Here is a 19439-nt window from a genome sequence, read left to right as displayed (position 1 = left end):
GATCTGCCTTGGAGGAAACACCTATAAGTAAACATCAGTGTGTTTTTTCAGTCAGAAAGAGAGATCCATCACTGAGAGCAAAAGAATTCTGAGCCAAACAGCAAAAAAAAAAGAAAGAGAAATATCTTTCTTTTTCTAACATTTCTCAATGACTTCAAATAAAGAGCACTAACCATTTAGTTCGGAAATACATAACTTCTAAGGAAAAGCTTATATATTAAAATAATCTTTTCATCTTCTAAATCTACAGAGAGCCTTTACCAGACAGTTGTAATGTCCACCCATCACCAACTCTCACTTCACACATTTCAAAATAATTTCATGAAAGTCCAGTGCTAGAACACAAAGGGCTCAGTTCTATTTAAAAAATGAGAAATCATACAGGAAAGGCATTACGTAGTTTCAGTTCTGTGGCAAACAGCTCTGAACAATACTTTATATAGGATTTTAATGCCATTATTTTATATAGAGTCATAGTGAAAGAAATATATTAACTCCATTGCATTTATCAATTTAAATTAGACTCCTGTCTGAACAGGAGAGATATTTTACACTGAGATCCTCCTATTGTTTTCATTAAGAAGAAATAGATCATTATAAATATTTTATTCATATTTTACTAGTAATTCAGTAAAGCAAAAATCATTAGGTGGTCCAAGAAAACAACTATTTCTGTTAAGAGTAGAAGTAAGCAGCTCGGTTTCCAAGGCACTCTCCTACATTGATTCTTTTAATGTTTAATAGTGAGGACCAAAGGATTTATGTCCTATATCTGCATGCAAACATCTTGTAAAGTGTTGAAACGTAAGACGAAGTACACGGACCAGTTTCAGACAAAGAAATAAGTTAGTAGGAAGTGTTGAGAAGGAGTAGATGTACAGCAGGATTGCTTAGCGTATACAACTAAAGAGTATCAAAGTGTGTAGGTTTGGAACATACTTCACACTGGTGAAGTGACCTTTAAAGCAGTTTTCACAGGGGCTAGAAATAAATTAAAAACCAAAAACAACCCCCAAGAACCATCCCATGAATTTATTTCAACTCTAACAAAACTCAGTCTCCCATTGATTAGCATTTACCTCATTTGAAAGTCCCAACTTCTTATCACATTCATTCAGGCACCTCAAACCAAGCAAGATCAGCCATGTGTGCGCTCTCTAATGCCCTGTCAATACTGACAGTCTAGCTAGCAGCTACCTGAAGGAATATATAAAAACCAAGTTCTCCTCACCTTTTTCCTTCTTCTCTACCAGGTTGCCAGTTTTCAAGAAACTTAGGAATTTAGTCACCTTGGGACTTCTATCTGTCTATCAAATTTGGTTGAAAATGGTCAACAGTATCAAAAAAAAACCACACTCCACTTTTCTCAGAAAGCCAGGCCAAACCATCTTCTGAACAAAAAGCCTGAATTCAGAGGAAGGAGTAAAACAGAACAACCAAGAATCATACAAAGTAACCTGCTAAAGCTCTGAGATTCTTATACCCATATACCAGCAGTACAGGAAAAATTAAGAGAATTCACAGAACATCATCTTAATGCATGACCAAAACCATGACTCCACAGAAACACAGCAGAAACTTTTAAATAAAATTGATATTAAAATATTCTCCTCCTATACATTTTCTATTCCATTACTGCAAACTATCAGCAAGAACTTATTTTTACTCTTTACATCTGGTTTTTACACATTCGAGCATTGCATTTAGCACACTGTAACGGCACACAGGATAGTAAATACCACAAGTATCAGTTAGCACATTTCACAACTGTGTGCTACAAACAATGACCTTCTTTGATCTCTACACCTGATTATCCAGCACCTGACAAACAAGTATTTGCCTCAGTTCATTCATGAATGTTTAGCAAAGCTGGGAGACATATCAGTGTTTTGAAACCAGAACACCACAACCCCTCTTTGCAAAATATAACGGTAACTCAAACTCCAAATGTTTACGGCAAACTTAAACCAGCGTTGGTGAACTAGTATTATAAACACACTCTGATTAATTGTATTTATACAAAAAATGTAAAAACGAATCCTGAAATTATCATCTTACTGGTTTATAAAATTTATTTTTGCACATCTTAAACAAGAAAAACATACTTACTAATAAAGCAAGTTTTTGGTACTTCCGTTTTAGTTCTGTTGGACTGTCCGATGGCTTCGCACCCAGGATTTTGTACCAGTCCTTTTGCATTATCCTTTCAAAGGCCATACTCTGACTGGCTTTGAAATTACTTTCTTAGCACTCTGTAAGAAAATTAAATAGATATAATTACAATTTCAAAGAGTTAGAAAAAGCAAAAATGAAGAAATGTGACAAACTACAGGACCATGAAATAGACTGCAGCCCTCAAGCACATCTACACCCCTACATAAGATCTACAGCGCAAAAAACCAGCTTGCTTCATACAGCCATTCCATCCCATAAATTGTCATACGTGATGTAAGTTATGCTGTTTCCTGTCCCAGTTCTTTAGTATATCACATTTCAGAAGCTGTTCATACTCCTTTAAAATCATTTTGTGTTTTAACTGCCTGACCTATTTTGAACCTACCCACATTATACACACACTTTTTATATACATACTTTTTAAACATACATGTTTTATTTTGAAGCAATACTGTACTTAATCTATAAAAAAATGAAGTACACAAGAGTGTGACATTTTGTCAATTCTGGAATGAGATACATGCAAGATGATAAAAAGGTACAGCTCAGGTTTTGCACAATGACATTTACAGTATGGGCCCTCCTTCATCCTGCTGGGTAAGAAGGCTTAACTTTTTTAGTATTAAAGTAGAAGAGCACGTAAAAGCAAACAAATGAGAACTAACAAAAGCATAGAAAGTTAGCACAGGTGCCTAAGTAAAACCTAACTAGTTGGGTACTTTTTATTGTTGGCCCTCTATCATCAAGCTAATGATCCAGAATGAAAAAAAATAAACAGGAGAAATAAATGCCAGTAACAGCACAGGAATGCTTCAGCTTCAAGCAGGTTCTTCGGTATGCTGAAATCCCAAGCTTGTAGTAGCTAATTTATCAAGCACTTTCTGGTAAGAAATAAAACTGTCTCCAAGTAGGGAAGATTTGAGTTTTATAAGGCTTTTTTTCTTGTTACAAAAGAAAAAAAAAGGATATTTTTCTTTTTTCATTTCAGCACTAAAACCACTTTCTGGTGAACACATCATACTTCAGAATAAATCCTTTTTTCACGGGGGAAGAGAACTATGCTTTTCAAGCTTATCAGAGCTACCAGCAGAAAGAGGGGACCCCCGACTGCGGGGCGGCCCCCCCTTCCTTTGGGGAAGCACCACGCACGCATGCACGCCCACCCCTCCCCACTCCCCACCTTTCTCCAGGAAGGCCCCTCTCTCCCGAGGGAATTCACAACGCGTTTTTAAAAACACGCGAAAACACAAGCGCGGCCTGGGGCCACGCTTCCCCCCACAGCCCACCGCCCAGGACGAAGCTGTCGCTGCGCCACCGCGGACCCACCCCAGAGCTGCAGCTCCGCGCCGACCGACGCGGCGACAGGCGGGACGCTCGGACCTCGATAGCGGGAGGAGCCCGGCGCGACCCGCGGAGGGAGGCCAGGGAGGCCGCCAGAGCCCGGCCCCGGCCGCCGGCCCCGCGCGGCACACCAGGTCCTGCCGGAGGCTTCCCGCCGCATCAGCGCGGGGGCTGTGGCACAAGGACCCCCGCAACCGTTAGCGCCAACCGGACGACAGTGCCAGACCGCCGGCCCCTTCCAGCACAAAACCCCGCCGCGACAGCGAGCGAGCACCTACCTGCCCTGCACCGCCGGCCCATCGATGGAGGCGGCTGGTGCCCCAGATAACTCGTCCGGCAGGAAACACCCTCGCCACGTGGTGCTTTGCGCCTTTAGCGGGGCGAGGGGCAGCGGTGGGTGTGGCTTACGGGACCGCCTTGCCTGTTTCCGCCCGGGCAGTAGCGGCGTTGGCACCGACAGGAAGCGGAGCCGTGGCCGAGGCCCGACGCCGTCTCCATAGCGACCAGCGGCGCTCCGGAGCTGTGAGTCTGCTCCGGGCTCAGTAAGTAACGGCCCCGGCCGCCCTCCAGCGCTCGTTCCCGGCCCGGGGCGAGCGGGACCATCTTTTCACCCTCACTTTCCCCTCAGGGATTCCGTCTGCAGGTGCGAGAAGACTCCGGGGTCCATCTTAATCTCCCTCCCTCCCTCGCTCGCTGCGCGGGAGTCTGGGCCGTTCGACACCCCCTCTCCCCTCAGGGACTCCACCTCCAGGTGCGGGAAGACCCGGGGCGCACAGGGTTCGTTTTGCCTTCCCTCATTGCAGGCCTCCCCCCACTGCCCCGGAGGCAAAGATTAGCTCCGACAGCGGGGCACCGCGGGCCTGCCGAGCACTGAGCGGTCCCCGGGATCAGCTGGGGTTCCCTCCGCCCAGGTGCTCCGGGTAGCGTGTGTCTGGGGAGAAAACCCCGGGCATAAGGGTGACTATCCTGCATCCTTCTCGCCTCCCTTGCAAGTTGTCCCGACTCTGTGAGCGGAATAAGACCATGGTTTCTTTCTAGAAAGTACTTGTCCTAAAGGGGAAGGAAGAACATCCTCTTAATGAAAAAAAAAAAAATTAAGCTCAGGAAGCAGACTTTTAATGATGTGAAGACATTTCCTCATTAAAAAAAAAAAAAAAGCTTAGATTGGTGCTGTAAACTTCAACTTTTGTAATCTCAGTCAATCCTAGTTAGCAAAATCCCAAAATATTAGTCCAGACAAACTCAGTTCACACTATACCATTAAATGTGTAGCATACTTCATTCAGCAATATTTTTATGCAATATGTTAGCATTAAAGTAACTTTTCCTCATTTTTCATACCCTTTGAACTGTTTAAGTAGAGCAGCAGCCAGGCTGTACAGACATTGCTGGGAGGACCTAGGAGTTTTGTTCCTGGCACATTGTTCCCCTTAACCATCGGTGCGGGAAGGGTGTGGGACAATCGAGGCTGAACAATAAACATGGAGAATTTATCTAAGTTTTAACATGGACAGTAGAGAAGCAAGAGACTTTTTGTGGTAGGTGAGAAAACATCTAATCTACAAAACTGCTGAAGACCTGTGTGTCAGTTTGATTTTTGTGTATCCTGGTCATCGATGTCTCTACAAAATAGTAGGTTAGTATTTTGCCCTTTTCTGCAGTTTTGTAGGTGAGGTCAAATTTGTAACGTGGAGTCCATAGTTGTCAAAAGGGAGAGACTTGTCTTTGCGCTTGGGCAGTTACAGGTATGAGCCATGGAACAGTCCAGCTCCCTCTGTCAGTGCGGTGTTAACTTCTGCAGCACCAGTGTGAGTAATTATGTATTTCACTGAAATCATTGAATTATAGATGAGATGTATCAAGTGTGAGCTAATGTACATAGTCCCTTTTGAAATTAGAACTGACTTCTCAGGCAAAGGTTTCAGTATGATTGCATGAATTAGTTACCCTCTTCATTTTGGATTGTAATCAGCCCACATATAACTTCAAGTGGCTCGCAGTACTGAATGTATTTCCCTCAGCCATTGATTGGGGCTGATATGTGAACAAGTACTGTTGTTGTGCAGGAGGGGAAAATTAAAAGGAAAATTGTAAAAGATGTGGTGATGTCTTGGAGATTGGTTACTACACCTGTGTTTTTACCACAAATGGTTAATATCCTCTTACAGACTGGACACATTTACAATATCCATTTTTATCCTTTATGCCCCAAATTCTTAAATGTTGTATATAGGGTTTTTCCATTTTAACTTGTTATAGGATTAGTGCCTGAAGCCAGCTCATAACGTAGGTTAAATTCAGAGTTACTTGAGAGATTGTGAGCATTTGTATCCAATAATATAATTATCTGTAATTAGTTGTTCAATATAAAATTAACTATAAATGTTAAAGAATTATCTCTGAAGTCAGTGGAACAATTTTGGAAGTGAAACATTCAGTCTTTCATGTGCATGTTCGCAGTTATGCCAAAGTAAAAGAGAATAGGCTGTTTAATGTAATGGTTTGGTCTTCCTGGACTGCAAAATGCATAAACTATGAAACAAAATCACTGCAGGATTATCTGTCCTTGTCTGGTATTATAATCTTTGTGTATCAGTTTGTCTTTTAATTTTAATCTCTCCATTTTCAGAAACCACAATATTATGTTCGGGTTAGTCTTCGCTCATCATACTCTGTCTGATCATAATGACTTTTGAACCTGTTGATCAATCTCAAGCCAATTTGACAATCTTTCATAGCTAGAATATAAAACATTGTATATTAATACAATAACAGATGAGTACAAATGATGGACCAGCCCCTTGTTATGTTATTCTTTTAAGAAACAGCTGAAACATCCAGACTTTTTCGCTTTTAACTACATTGTTTACTTCTGAAGAGAACTGGTATTTTTCAAAGTGTTGTTCAGAGTAGTAAAGCTTTTTTTGGCTGTTTTGTTTGTATTGGGTTTATATTGTGCTACATGTGTACAAAAGAGTGATGCACAGGTTATATAAAAATCAGAAGGCAAGTCTTTCTAAGATTATGTAGCGTCTAGAATATTCAGAATATTTGAGAAATTACAAATTTTGCAACAAACACCTTTTTCTAGTTGGAAAGGAAAGTTATTTAGTGTATTTCCTATCTATCTGGACAAATATGTCCCTATCTGGACAGCACTTATGTTTGTTAAACTTCAGCATACACTGTAGCGCTGTTCTTGATACAAAGCACTACACCTGACTTAGTCTGTTAGCTCACTTGTTTGTTTATTTATTTAATTAATGGTTTTCTGAAAGCATAGTCTTCTCTGCTTTCTTGTTTGCTTTGTAACTGAGAAGAAATAGGATTCATGGGAATAAAACCTGAAGAAAGCACTAGATCACCTAGTCTGAATTTTTATGTGTTACAGGGCTGTTCTGAGTCCAGTATGTTTTGTCTGACTATCAATATTAAAAGATGGAAAATTCCTCACTTGTGAGAAGGCTGCTGGAACAGCTAGTGATCCTACTGTTAAAATTTGTCCCTATTTCTGAACTTGAATTTGCATGGCTCCTGTTTCCAGCCATCAGTTCTTCTTACACCTTTTGCCTTAAACTGTGGTGGTTTAGCATCTGATATATACCAACATAAACAAGCACTGAATATTTATTTGGTTTTGATTAACTTAAGAGATTGAGCATGTTTAAGTCATGCACAGATATTTTGTCTTAAATGATTTTTGTATTGTTCTTTTTTCATTTTTCCAACTTTTTAATGTGACAATTAAGAGTAATTAACTAATGTGGTAATTAATAATACCATATTTCACTATGGGGTCTCACCAATATTCCTTCTGGCATAGTGTTTTCATTCTGACTGCTTATGTCAGTACAGTGAGAAGAATACTTTTCACATGGATTTTTCTGTCAGAGCTATAGTAGACAGCTGACTCAAAAGAATGGTGTGAGTAAAAATTCTGAAATCTGTCTCTTGGGAAACATTGTTTTGTCTGTGAAAGATAAAATAATTTTTTGAACATTGAACAATGTTGGGCTTTTTTAATCTAGATATTAAAAATCCTTGGAAGAGATAGGATTATTTAAAATGGATTAATTTTTTTCCTTTTCATTTTTTAAGAGAAAGATGTCAGAGATCTGAATATTAAGTTCTTCCAGAATGTGTTTTAATTGGGTCAGATTTGTCAACAGTAGAAAGAAAAACAAAGTTTTGTCTCCCAGGAGATGTGGATATGATAGACTCAATGTCATAATGATGTGAACAAATGAGATGTAACATGCACTGAAAATATATGTTTTCTATTAAATTTCCACAAAAATGATTGAAAACGTCTTGGGAATTATTTAAGCAATTTACAATATTGTTTAAAAAGGTACATCTGGGCACAGTGAGTACAGTCTTTTGTCGTTCATTAGCAATGTATTTAATGAGGGCTTTTTTAAGTGATAGATAGTTAAGGTAACAGACAAGTGACAGATTGTTTGTCTTTAACGATTTCCCTATTCCAGGCCTATTACAAAGCAATTAGAAATCTGACAGCATTTTTACTCTGCATTACTGATCATCTAAAGTGATGAGAAATGAGAGGTGATGAATATTAATTGTATATTTTCATATAATTATCATAAATTATTACCTTGTCTACTGTGCTGCAGGTGGAGCAAAATCAATGGATGAAAATTCAGTCAAATACGATAATTTGAAAGATTTCATGACTTAGTTTTTGTCTTTAAAGTGCAGTGTCAATCAGTCTAAACCAGGCATAGATTAACTGAGGGAAAGACAAAGACACACCTTTCCTCGCTTTGCTAACGCTGATCAGCATGGCGTTTACTCTTGTGCCCTGTGATGCAGTATTTATCTCTTTCTTGTAGCCTGCCACATTTGCACTGGAGTTTTATCTATGCCTGTCCAACTTTTTTCCATAAATATTTACTTAATGTTTGAGCATTAAAACAATATTAAAAGCTGTGCACTTGGCTGATCCAACAACCAGCTAGTCTCATCTTTTTTCACCCACTTGGTATATTTGCATTGCAATGTACTGCTTATTTGGATTGTGCTTTTATTCTCAGGTAACCTCTGCCTCTACCAAAAATGAGGAGTGTTCATATGACTTGTTTGTTTAAAGTATGGACCTTTATTCAAATTTTGTTCTGAAGATGCAGTCTTCAGTAATAAACATCTATAATAAGCAGATGTTACAGAATCTTACTTGGTTCCACACTTTAATTAATAAGTCTTCATGACACTTTTATATCATTGGTCTTGAAAGTTTAATGGATATCATGTGTTCCTTTTCAGACAGGGAGAAAGGAGGGACAGAGATTGAAGTGTCAAAGTAACAATGAGTTTCGGTGTTCTGTTTTGGAATACAAAACTCCTATAATTTACAGTATTGATCTTCATAATGTGTTTCCTATGTTCAGAGCAGACTTCAGTTACAGTTAGTTGAAAAACTACAAAAACAGATCACAGATGCTCCACATCAGGTATCTAGATGTGGCTGGTGTTTGTGTTTTTCCTGGGAAATTTTCGTTGATATGACTTATTCAATATCACTGTAGAATTTTAAGTTCAGGACAAGAATGATATCCAATTTATCTGGGGCAGCAGACCTTAGCCATGAGACAATTCTCTCTTTTCCTGCATTTCCTGGCAGATTTCTGACTCAGTGTCCTGGTTTTAGCTGAGAGGGTTGATTTTCTTCATAGTAGCTAGTGTGAGGATATGTTTTGGATTTGTGCTGGAGACAGTGTTGATAATATAGAGATGTTTTTGTTCTATGGACTTATTGTTGAGCAGTGTTTACACAGGGCCAAGGCCTTTTCTGCTTCTTGCACTGCCCTGCCAGCGGGATGGCTGGGAGTGCACAAGAAGCTGGGAGGAGACACAGACAGGACAGGTGACCCAAACTGACCAAAGGGATATTCCATACCATATGACGTCATGCTCAGTTTATAAGGAGCTTGGGGGGAAAAGAAGGGGGGGGCGGCGGCGTTCGGAGTGATGGCGTTTGTCTTCCCAAGTAACCGTTACGCGTGACAGGGCCCTGCTTCCCTGGAGATGGCTGAACACCTGCCTGCCCATGGGGAGTGGTGAATGAATTCCTTGCTTTGCTTTGCTTGTGCGCGCGGCTTTTGCTTTACCTATTAAAATGTCTTTATCTCAACCCACGAGTTTTCTCACTTTAACTTTTCCAATCCTCTCCCCCATCCCGATGGGGGGGGGAGCGAGTGAGCGGCTGCGTGGTGCTTAGCTGCCGGCTGGGGTAAAACCACGACACTCAGTGAAGTGAATGAATTGGAGGAATCATAAAGCCAAATTATTATGTCACTAAGTCTATGAGAATCTATATACTTAAAGTCAAATAAAACCTGCATGTGCAAATTTCTATTTTTATCTTGATTTTCAATGCTTGAATTTGCAAACTTGCTAATTTAAGAATAGGGAGTGGAGTGTTTCCTCATGTTTCCAAACCTCACAACAAGCTACTGTCTTAATTTGGTTTTGTCTGTGAGCATGAAAATTTAAGAGCAGCCAAACAGAGTTAAACATGAATTTAGCCTTCTATCTCTGAGAGTGGTGGAATGAAAAGGTAACACAAAACAGCACTACTGTAGAGAAATCCTTCAGGTGTTAAATCCTCCAAGATTTGAATTTTTTATGTATATATGGGCCAGCAATATGTAGTCACTACCACAATATTGTTTGGAATTAAGGGACTCGTTCATCAACAAACTAACATCATTTGGTTACACTTTGACAGTATGGAATATTCTAATCCCCATTTTCATCATAATGGGATTTTCTTTGAGATGTTTTCATGCTATAAAAGGCCTCATTCCCACACAGATTGCCTGCAAATGAAAAAGGTAGCATGACAGGCTAGTACCACCATCTCCTTACTTCTGAGGCCTTATGGTCATTTGAATGAATCTTATTTATGCTGTCTGAAGTCAAGGTCTAACTTTGTTGAAGTTTAAAACACACATACATAAAAATCAACTTTTTTTTCCCAGTTGCATGTCAGTACATTATGTAGTAAATGTTTTCATATGCTGTAATTTCAATCCCAGTTTTGTCATGTAGGCTCAGTAGAATTAATTAATAAAGAATTGCATCGTGCTCCATGAGATTCTAAGAAAGGAATACTTCTCTGTGATACACATTGTTCTCAATATCTCCCTGCAGCTCTGAAAGGAGAGAGTGCCATTTTATGGCTTTCCTTTTCTCATGTCTGTCATAGAACACAGAACAGTTTTAACACACATCCACTCTCTCAGAATTAAAATTGCAGTTATGCCTGGATCGCATGTGGATTTGTCAAACAAAAGGATCTCTTTTCTTCCTGTCCCTCTTGTACATATGTTCAAATTCTGCAGTCATATGCTGCTAACCATGTGTATAAAGCCACATTATGTCATATTTCTTCTTTTTTAAAGTCCTGCAATGAAAAGACTGAATAAGACTGCTTTTGTTGATATACTTTGATCTTTATTCTGATATATTTAACCCAAGTATTCAGACGTTTGAAAACCCTTATCAGAAACAGGCATGTTCAGTGTCACATTGGTTACTTGCTAATGTAAACTGCAATATACACAAAGGCAATGGAGCAACAACTGCCATGTCTATAAAGCTTACAAACATGACAGATTGACGGTATTTCACAGTTTATGTTAAAACCAGCTTCTTGAGAAAGATAATTACAAAATGAAATATTTAGTTCTGGTATTTAGATTATTCATTGTATTTTAATTGGCTTTTTCCAAGATAATTGGATGTGTTTCCACATGTTTGTTGAAGAGGAGCACTGGGCTAATTGGCTTTTTGCTTATTTTCTTTAGAGATACAGTTTATAATTTATCATACTTTTGATTAACATTTTTCCATTATGTGGATCCTTTTAAAGACTGAAGTATTTTCCAAGTATGGCGACAAGTAGTAAAATGCCTTTTAGTATTATAGGAAAGAATACATTTGCTGTACTTCAAATACCATTTCATTATATATTCCTATATTACATATATTTTCAATTGTAGCTTAAGCAAAACTCCTGTTCTCTTTTCAGTTTGAACTGCGAGGTGTAGTTTGAAGATATAGCTGTGCTGATCGAATGACTAAATTGCCACTGAAAGTGGTAAAATTCTTCTGCCATTCCTTTCTCACCCACTTCAGTCATGTACTCTTGCTGCCCTTGCATCAGCACTGCCATTCATGTGACCACACAGTGAAAGAATTCGTGGAGATAAATGGGCAAAAATCCATTTGTGCTAAAAAATTTATAATTTTCTGGTGGTTTAGCTCCATTGAACAGATTTGTCATGTGTCAGTGCCAGCACAGGGAAGGTAGCTGGAGAACTCATCCAGGGCAAGGGGAAGAGATGGAAGAGGGGAACAAGTCTGCCCATTTTGATGTCACCTAGCCATTAGATCATATTACTTTATCATCAAATTGCATACTGAATGAGACTGAGTGAAATTTATAAAAGTAAGCACATGGTAAAGCTGTTTTGAGATAATGCATATCACCAACGAATGTTTGAAGGTTAAGATGTATAAAAGAGGAATAGTACTCAGTCACAGAAGATCAAGCCGGTCAAATGGAAATAAATGTTACTGATTAAAATTTGCATTTCTTTCTGATTTTTGTAACTGGTACTGAGATTAATCTAGTTCAACATTAAAATTATATTTCAGCAATATAGTTGGCTTTTTTGGCTCATAGAATGACTTGATTCTACATTATTACCTTATTGTTACCTTAATGTTGATTTTGTGGGAGGTGTTTTTTGTCCGTTGATATTTCAGGCAAGTTCAGGGCCTGTTGTGCTAGGCATTCTACAGACATATTGTTAAAAAAAATTCTATGACCCCAGAAAATTAGGTAAATCTATTTAACAAAAGCTCTAGAAGAAAGAGTAATTCAAGAAATCTGTGAAGGCAATGAAACAGCCACCTATTTTGCGTAACTGGTCAAATGGATCAGTTTGTACGATTAAAAGGTTTCGTAGCTGTTTTCAATGAATGGAATGTTTAAAGTTTGTCATGGTGATTTATACAACATGGTGTATGTCTGCATTTTGTAGGCTGTGAAAATAATAATATATACTTCAAACACAAACATTTGTTTAAGAAATGCACAACAGGGCTTCAGTCCTGCAAAGAACCATATATACTTCTATTTGCACTGAAGGAACGGACACACTGACGAGCTTTATATTAAACAACTGTGTAAGTATTTTCAGGAATTGGCTCTTAAACTGTAAAGGCCAGCTTCAGGTTTGCTTTAGCATTTTCTGCTACTGTTAGTTTTGCCGGTAACTGTGATTGCTAAGCTGTTATAGGTATCAACCCATAAACTCTTGTCTCTGAAAAATAGTACAGCCAACTGTGTAAATTGTATGTTGTTTCTTTTCATTAAAATAAAACGTATATTCAAATGTTGATCTTTATACAATATTAGAGCAAGGACTCATTTTAAGAGCTTACTTTGTAAATTTTTGTCAGCATAGCTTTTGCAGTAACACTGAAAATGAAAGATTCCTTCTCACAGGTAACTTGCACATCAGATGGCAGATCTCATGCATAAGAAAGTATAATTTAAGAGTTTCTAAGCTGGCCACCAGTCTGTCTCAGTCAATGATAGGTAAAATATTAGACTGTATGTATGTCCAAAAGCCAGTGATCTGTTTTAGGTTTATGTAAATTCTGACCCAGATTCAGGTAATTTTATCTGAAGGTTTATCAAGTACTTGTTTTCCCTAAATTAAAAATTAAAATAAAAAATAAAATTAACCCCCCCACACTTTCCTGTTAAAAGGAATAACAAAAGTCCTAAGTTCTTGGTGATGTCTTTGTAGAAACAACGTATGAAACACAGCAGTTGTTTCATTCTAATAGGGGTAGAGGAGACAGAGGGCAGCAGGGAGAAGAGAAGAGGTGGTTTTATTGAAAATCTATATGACTATTTCAGGTGGTTTTGATTTTATTTTATATATACAGATAATCACATTAAGTCCACAGCGAATGTATTTTCTCTGTTTATAGCCTCCAAATTTCCCTTTCAATTCCAAATCTTGCTTCTCCAGAAAGGAGCAATATATGAGGTACATGTGCATCCAAATGAAACTCTGTCTAAACCCCACCATGCTCTCACAATCTGTAGAGAAAATTATGATAGAAGACTGGCTCAATTTTCTAATTGCTATTTAATCATCAGTCTTAACAAAAAGCGTATGCTTTCATTTTAGTTACAATCTTTTGCACTTCTAAACAGGAAATGGCAAACAACAGAAGTCTAATAAGTGCTCAGGAAAAAGACCATATGGCATGTGCATCATCACAAAAATACAATGAGCTCTTAACTTTGCAAATGTCTTCATGCCACATGGATGCACAACCTACATTAGCAAAAAATGTGTGAGTAAAGCCATGGCAACTTTTCACTCATGTCATTTGTCAAAGGTGCCTAATTTGCTGCTGTGTGATAAGTTCTAAAATATAATTCAGTACATACTTTGTTAGCATCAGTGTCAGACCAAAGATGAAGAGAAGTAAAACATTTAAAATATTTTTATGCTTTCTCTGTACAGTATACTCTCAGTTTCACTCAAGTAAGGGGAAAAATATTGCAAAACCCTGCAGACCAGTTGATTTTCAACTTTTGTCTTTATTTAAAATTATAGTTCTTTCAGTGCTTGTGAAACCTTCATTCTGGATCCATCTGTAGCTGTCTTAGTGGTCCTGGAATCTGTAAAATTATTTTGTCTTCTCATGTTTCTTTGACTATTTATATACCATTTCTTACTCTTCAGTCAGACAGCAAACAGGAATGCCGAGTCATGGTGTTAATAATTGATTTCAGTCAGGAGGGTTGACAATATTTTTGTACCAAAGAAAGTATAAGAATGGTTAGAAGTTACAAGATACTGCATGTATTTATTGAAGGAAAGAGATCCCACGGTGGCTTGAAAGCCCTCGCCAGAGTGCGGCATGGGTTAGCTGCTGCCTGTGGGTGGAGGAGCTGGGGCTGGGCCTGACAGCCAGGCCGTGGGCAGGGCTTTGCCAGGCAGGGCTTTGCCAAGCAGGGCCCAGCGGGGCGGCAGCGGGGGACAGCCAGAGGCCGGGTCATCAGGCAAGCTGGGGTGAGGATCATGGCCGAGGTCAAGCCAGGAACACGAGTCAGTAAGCTGGGGTCTGGACCAGGTGTGGTGACTGGGTCAGACCCAGCCAGTGGTCGCCAGGCCAAGCCGGGACGTCAGCCCATGGGCCGGGGCCCAGGTGCAGCTCAGCGGTGCCCATGGTCGGGCATGGGAAGGAGCACGGCTGCCGCGTGGGTGGGGCGCACCTCAGGCAAGGCCAAGCCCTAGAGCTTCGGCTTAACGGCAGCTCCTGCAGAAGGGTACCAGCCTTGGCTGAGGCTGCCCTGCCGAGCTGTCTGGCAGCTCCCCGCGGTCACCAGAGAGAAGGAGGGACAGCCCTCAGCTGTGCTATCTCTAAGCTGGCCCTGAGCCCAGCAACCAAATCCCCAGGAGGGGGATGTAGTCACGGCCCTTACAGCCATTTAAGATCCCAAGGTGCTGCTACCCTTTCTTCTCTGCTTCACAGAGAAGTGTGGGAGCAGATGGTAGCCATTTTAACTGTGCAAGTATAAGTGACACCTAAGTTTCAAACTTTTACAGCTTTTTATTTTCCTTGTTATCTACCTAGCTAGTAAAACTATGCTATGATGACTCAATTATCAATTTCTTTGTGAGCGCTTATTTTGGTCAAGGAAATGTATGTTCTCCTTTTTTGCCCTGATTTCTTTTCCATAGTGTGGCTGCTTCATTCCTCAGGCATTCAGTAGGTTTTGTCTGTTCAGGCACTCACTGAGAGAAAATCCGTTTCTCTGCCGTTTGGGGTGAGACAGAAGAGATGTACTGGTTGCTGTCTAGTTTCTTGGCTAAGTAAGAAGAGATAGTAAATGCTGTCAGATTATCATGATATCCAAAAAGGAATGTTTAAACATTTTCTTCTGTGTTAGGCACCAGTTGCCTAACTGAGCAGTATAGTTTCTTTTCTTCTCTTTAGCGTACTGGAGAAAAAGCTTTCATGGCCAGAGGTCTGTGGGATGCCAGGGTTTCAGTGGGGAAGTGACAGAGAAAGGAGAAGTGGTTTCTTTCTATTCATCGACTCAGAGATCCATGATAAAATTTTCATTCAAACCTTTGGCAAAATTCCCAACAATTTTAGTGGGACATGAGTTTCACACACAGCCTGTACTTATTAGATTATTACTCAGGGTGTACTCATTTGGAATGGATTGTAGTTTTGTGATAGCCTGTAATTGGAAAGAGTATTAGGAGAAAAGGAGAAGATTTGGCTTTCCTAATAAAAGGAAAACAATCATCACTTTTTCTTTCCAACTGCTGTAGGAGTTGAGAACAGTTTAGTTTACTTGGCAGGTGTGAGGTTTGCAGCATTATCAATTGAAGAAGGTCCTTCCCAAAGTGATGCTGTGTAAAGCTGCCCTTTGTTGGGTGAGTTATGAAGGCAGTTTCCCAAGCATATTAAATTTACTAAACTATTAGGCTTTGTTTTTTATTATGTAAATGATGTATGCTGTGGGCTTCCTGTATAATAAAATTAAATTTAGACTTTTCACAAGTCTTATGATGATGTTAATGCAGAAAATGTTCAGGACCATAATATATGAAACATCATGTTCTCATCTATCAATATAAAGATATATTACTATGGTTATCTGAGGCATACCTGGATGTAATGCAACAATAATGTAAGTGCAAACAACTGTGAAACGTGACGGTTGGAGAAAAATACTTTAACGATGCAAACAAATAATGAATAAATATAAGATTTGCTTAACCCCTCCATTGTGGTTAAGATCTGATATTGCCATTATTTTAATACCTTTAGGAGATAAATAAAATGCCTTCGCCATGCAGATAATGCTTTTCTTGAGAAATCCAAAATGAAGTGCAAGTACAAAAATAAAAATATTAAGGTAAATTTAAATATGTAAATTTAAATCGAATATTAAAATAAATCACTATATCTTTTGAATGACTACTGAAAAAAATAAAGGAAAGAATACATGCTTGTCAAATATGCAGTATAAATAAATAATTTAGGTGAAAATGGATGACTAGATATAACAAAGAGACGACCAAATAATGAAGGGCTAAAGGGTGGTTGTTACATCTGATGTACTTCATTGTATATTGTAAGTAATTGCTATCCATAAAAAATTCCATGGCTTCTGTATAAGAAAAAGAGACAATTTGACAGGCAACACTAGTGCTAAGCGACAGCAAGTACAAATCCTTGGCAACTGTCATTATCCTGCTGTTGAATTCATATCCAAAACTCTGTGATAACTTTGACCCATATAGCTGTTACTGAACCAACGTCTGTTAAAGTAACTATATTTTTCACTTATGGAAAAAAATATTAGCCATATGCAGATTTATGTCTTAGAAAACTGTATGGACTATCTTCTTTTCTTTAGTATACTGTTGTTTTCTATTTAAAGAAGAAATATAGAGAAGTGTGCTTTAGTTAGATAATAATGAATAATTAGAAAATTACACTAGAGCAACAGCATAAAAATTTTGATCTGATGTAGCTAAACAATTTCAGCATGTGGAACTAACTGAAAGCAAAAGCTCCTTTTGTAATAATTACAAAAAGACTTCAGTGCTTTGGCCGTGAATAAACAGCAATTTAATTGCTTTTAAATGGGAAAAAAGTTCTTAGAGCTCTTTAGGTTTTTTGTTCTTTTCATTTCTTTTCCCATTTAAATTTCTGGTTTCAAAATCTTTTCTCTCAGTATCTCTCTACCTGGGCATCTTTACTTGTGCTGTAAAAATAGGATCACAACATCTTGGTGGTAGCAGCTATCAAAGTTTACCATTGACTAAGAAGAAATTTTGCTTTAATATGGAGTACCAAGCTGTTTTTCCTGACTAGTGAACACCATTTGAAATTGACTCTTTTATGAAGTTTCCACATATTAAGACTTTCATTTTATGGCATTTAATCTCCAGAAGGATGGGCACCAGGGTTACATCTAAATTTGAGTTTTCTCAAAGTATAAAACAGCTCAGCAGTGCAAGAGTAAGATTACTCTTGGTAATTACATCTTGCATTTTCTGTTTGAAACCACCTCAGTTAAGGAATTAGAGTTTATGCACAAGTGCCCTAAGATTTACATACACTATACGTATAGACGGTTGTTACAATGATGAGAAATTTTAAGGAAAAGCTGTACAAGGACTGGGGAACAATAATAGTAGTAGTCCTGTAGGTATTTTCCATGTGTAGTATAATTTAGTGACAGGAGGTTTTGTATGTACTATATATTGTTGAAAAGTAGTAGCCCTTTGCTACACCAGACCACTTACATAATGGTTTACTTGTCATGCAAACAAGATAATTCCTAGTTAATACTAACAGTACTGTTAATATTCCATCAAAATAGTTCATGAGTGGCAAGTAGAGATGTTATCTGCTAAAGACGGAAGTTATCTACAGAATAAATAATGGCAATTAATAGATTCTTATTGTATAAAGAAATTTGTTTCTGGTTTTGTAGTTATTTTCTGCTCTTGAAGTGGGTAACAAAATGTTTTTTTAAGAAAAAGAGTATTTACAAAAAATAATGTCCTCTTGCTGTCACTAGTCAGAATTCGAAACACAGCATAGTGTGTTCAGACTCATAATACTATTGGATTGAACTCCAATATTTAGTATTCCTGCGTTAGTATATTAGTTTAAAGATTTCCTAGGTAAACATACTGCAATCCTTGTGGACAAATTTTGAAGTTCACATTTGTTGTGACATCATTTTTGTAATTTATAATGGGAATATTCTGACACTCAAGAATTATTTGAATATGAAAGAAGAATGAGGGCCTGATCTCATCCGACTCCTTTCTTGCTTCCTCTTGATCTTTGATACTGCTGTTGGCACAGTTATACTAGTGCTGATTTGGATCTTCCAAAGACCGGATAAAATTAAATTGTCTGATCTTCATATGGGTGAATATTCCTTCTAGACTTTTGGCCTACGGTATAATTTTGTGCCATTAACAGTAGCCTCAGACTGAAAGTTGGAGGCTTTTATTCTCATTATTTTTAGTGTTTTTATGCAAACAAAACTTTTTTTTTAGCTTTATGATATAATTTAATGTTCATTTTGAATAAAGGAAGGCTAGTACAGACTCAGTGCTAGTGCAGTGTAGTATAGCTGAAATACCTACTGTACTTCACCATAATTCTGTCCTAGAGCACTTTATACAATTCTCATTCTGATCCTAGCTTGTGCAAAGATTAATTGAGCTGAATTCTGAAATAATTTTATAGTTTGCAGAAATAAGAATCAGGATGAAATTATTAAGGCAGTTTCATAAGGTGTTTTCCAACTTTAATTAAGTTCTTGTAGGCTTTTCTGAACTCTGTACAGTCAATCAGTACTAATTTAAAGTAGTTGAAAGACCAGAGCAAAAAGATAAAATTTTAACTATATTTATCATATTTCTGTTTCAGAAAATGTTTACCTCCCTATGCAAAAGTAGCTGTTAAAGATATTGAAAGGAAGCAAAGCTCTAGACAACTTCTATTTGCCGATAACATTCGCCTGCAATCAGCAATGGTATCAAGAAGGTCAAGACTTCAAGATTGTTCTACACATCAAACAAAATCAGTTCAGAGCTGTGATGGAGTATCAGATGTATAGACAGCTACAAATCAAGCAGTACAGACAATTTCTGTCTTATATCACCATCCAAGAGAAACAGAGCTGAAAGTGTTCCCACAGGTCAACTAAGGTAATCAAATCTCTTCTCTTGCTTTTAATCATGACTGCTGCAGTTCAGTCACCTTGTAATGATGATTCAGTTGAAATTCTAAACCAGACCTTGCTAATTTTTATTAAG

At 38.2% G+C, this 19439-nt stretch overlaps 1 protein-coding gene and 1 long non-coding RNA gene across 3 annotated transcripts in view; one reads left to right on the top strand and one right to left on the bottom strand.

The window, feature by feature from the left end:
- DNAJC24 (DnaJ heat shock protein family (Hsp40) member C24) overlaps positions 1 to 3861 on the bottom strand; it is a 41973-nt gene extending 38112 nt beyond the window's left edge. Inside the window, exons 1-2 of one of the 2 annotated variants that reach the window (XM_054828929.1) lie at positions 3795 to 3861; positions 2110 to 2250 (exon numbers count right to left, since the gene is read on the bottom strand). In XM_054828929.1, coding sequence (XP_054684904.1) covers positions 2110 to 2217 — 108 coding nt within the window. In that variant the 5' untranslated portion in view covers positions 2218 to 2250; positions 3795 to 3861. Of the gene's footprint in view, positions 1 to 2109; positions 2251 to 3501; positions 3747 to 3794 lie in introns of those variants that run through there. The other variant, XM_054828928.1, reaches the window with a different exon arrangement.
- Positions 3862 to 3945: 84 nt separating this feature from the next.
- The window catches only part of LOC129207041 (uncharacterized), a 96387-nt gene continuing 80893 nt past the window's right edge, over positions 3946 to 19439 (top strand). Inside the window, exons 1-2 of the long non-coding RNA XR_008577353.1 lie at positions 3946 to 4058; positions 19051 to 19331. This is a non-coding gene — a long non-coding RNA (uncharacterized LOC129207041). The remainder of the gene's footprint in view (positions 4059 to 19050; positions 19332 to 19439) is intronic.

Source organism: Grus americana, chromosome 5 (genome assembly GCF_028858705.1).
Source record: "Grus americana isolate bGruAme1 chromosome 5, bGruAme1.mat, whole genome shotgun sequence".
Classification (NCBI taxonomy): domain Eukaryota; kingdom Metazoa; phylum Chordata; class Aves; order Gruiformes; family Gruidae; genus Grus; species Grus americana.
The sequence above is the reverse complement of the archived record's forward strand: the minus strand, read 5'-3'. Positions and strand labels throughout refer to the sequence as shown.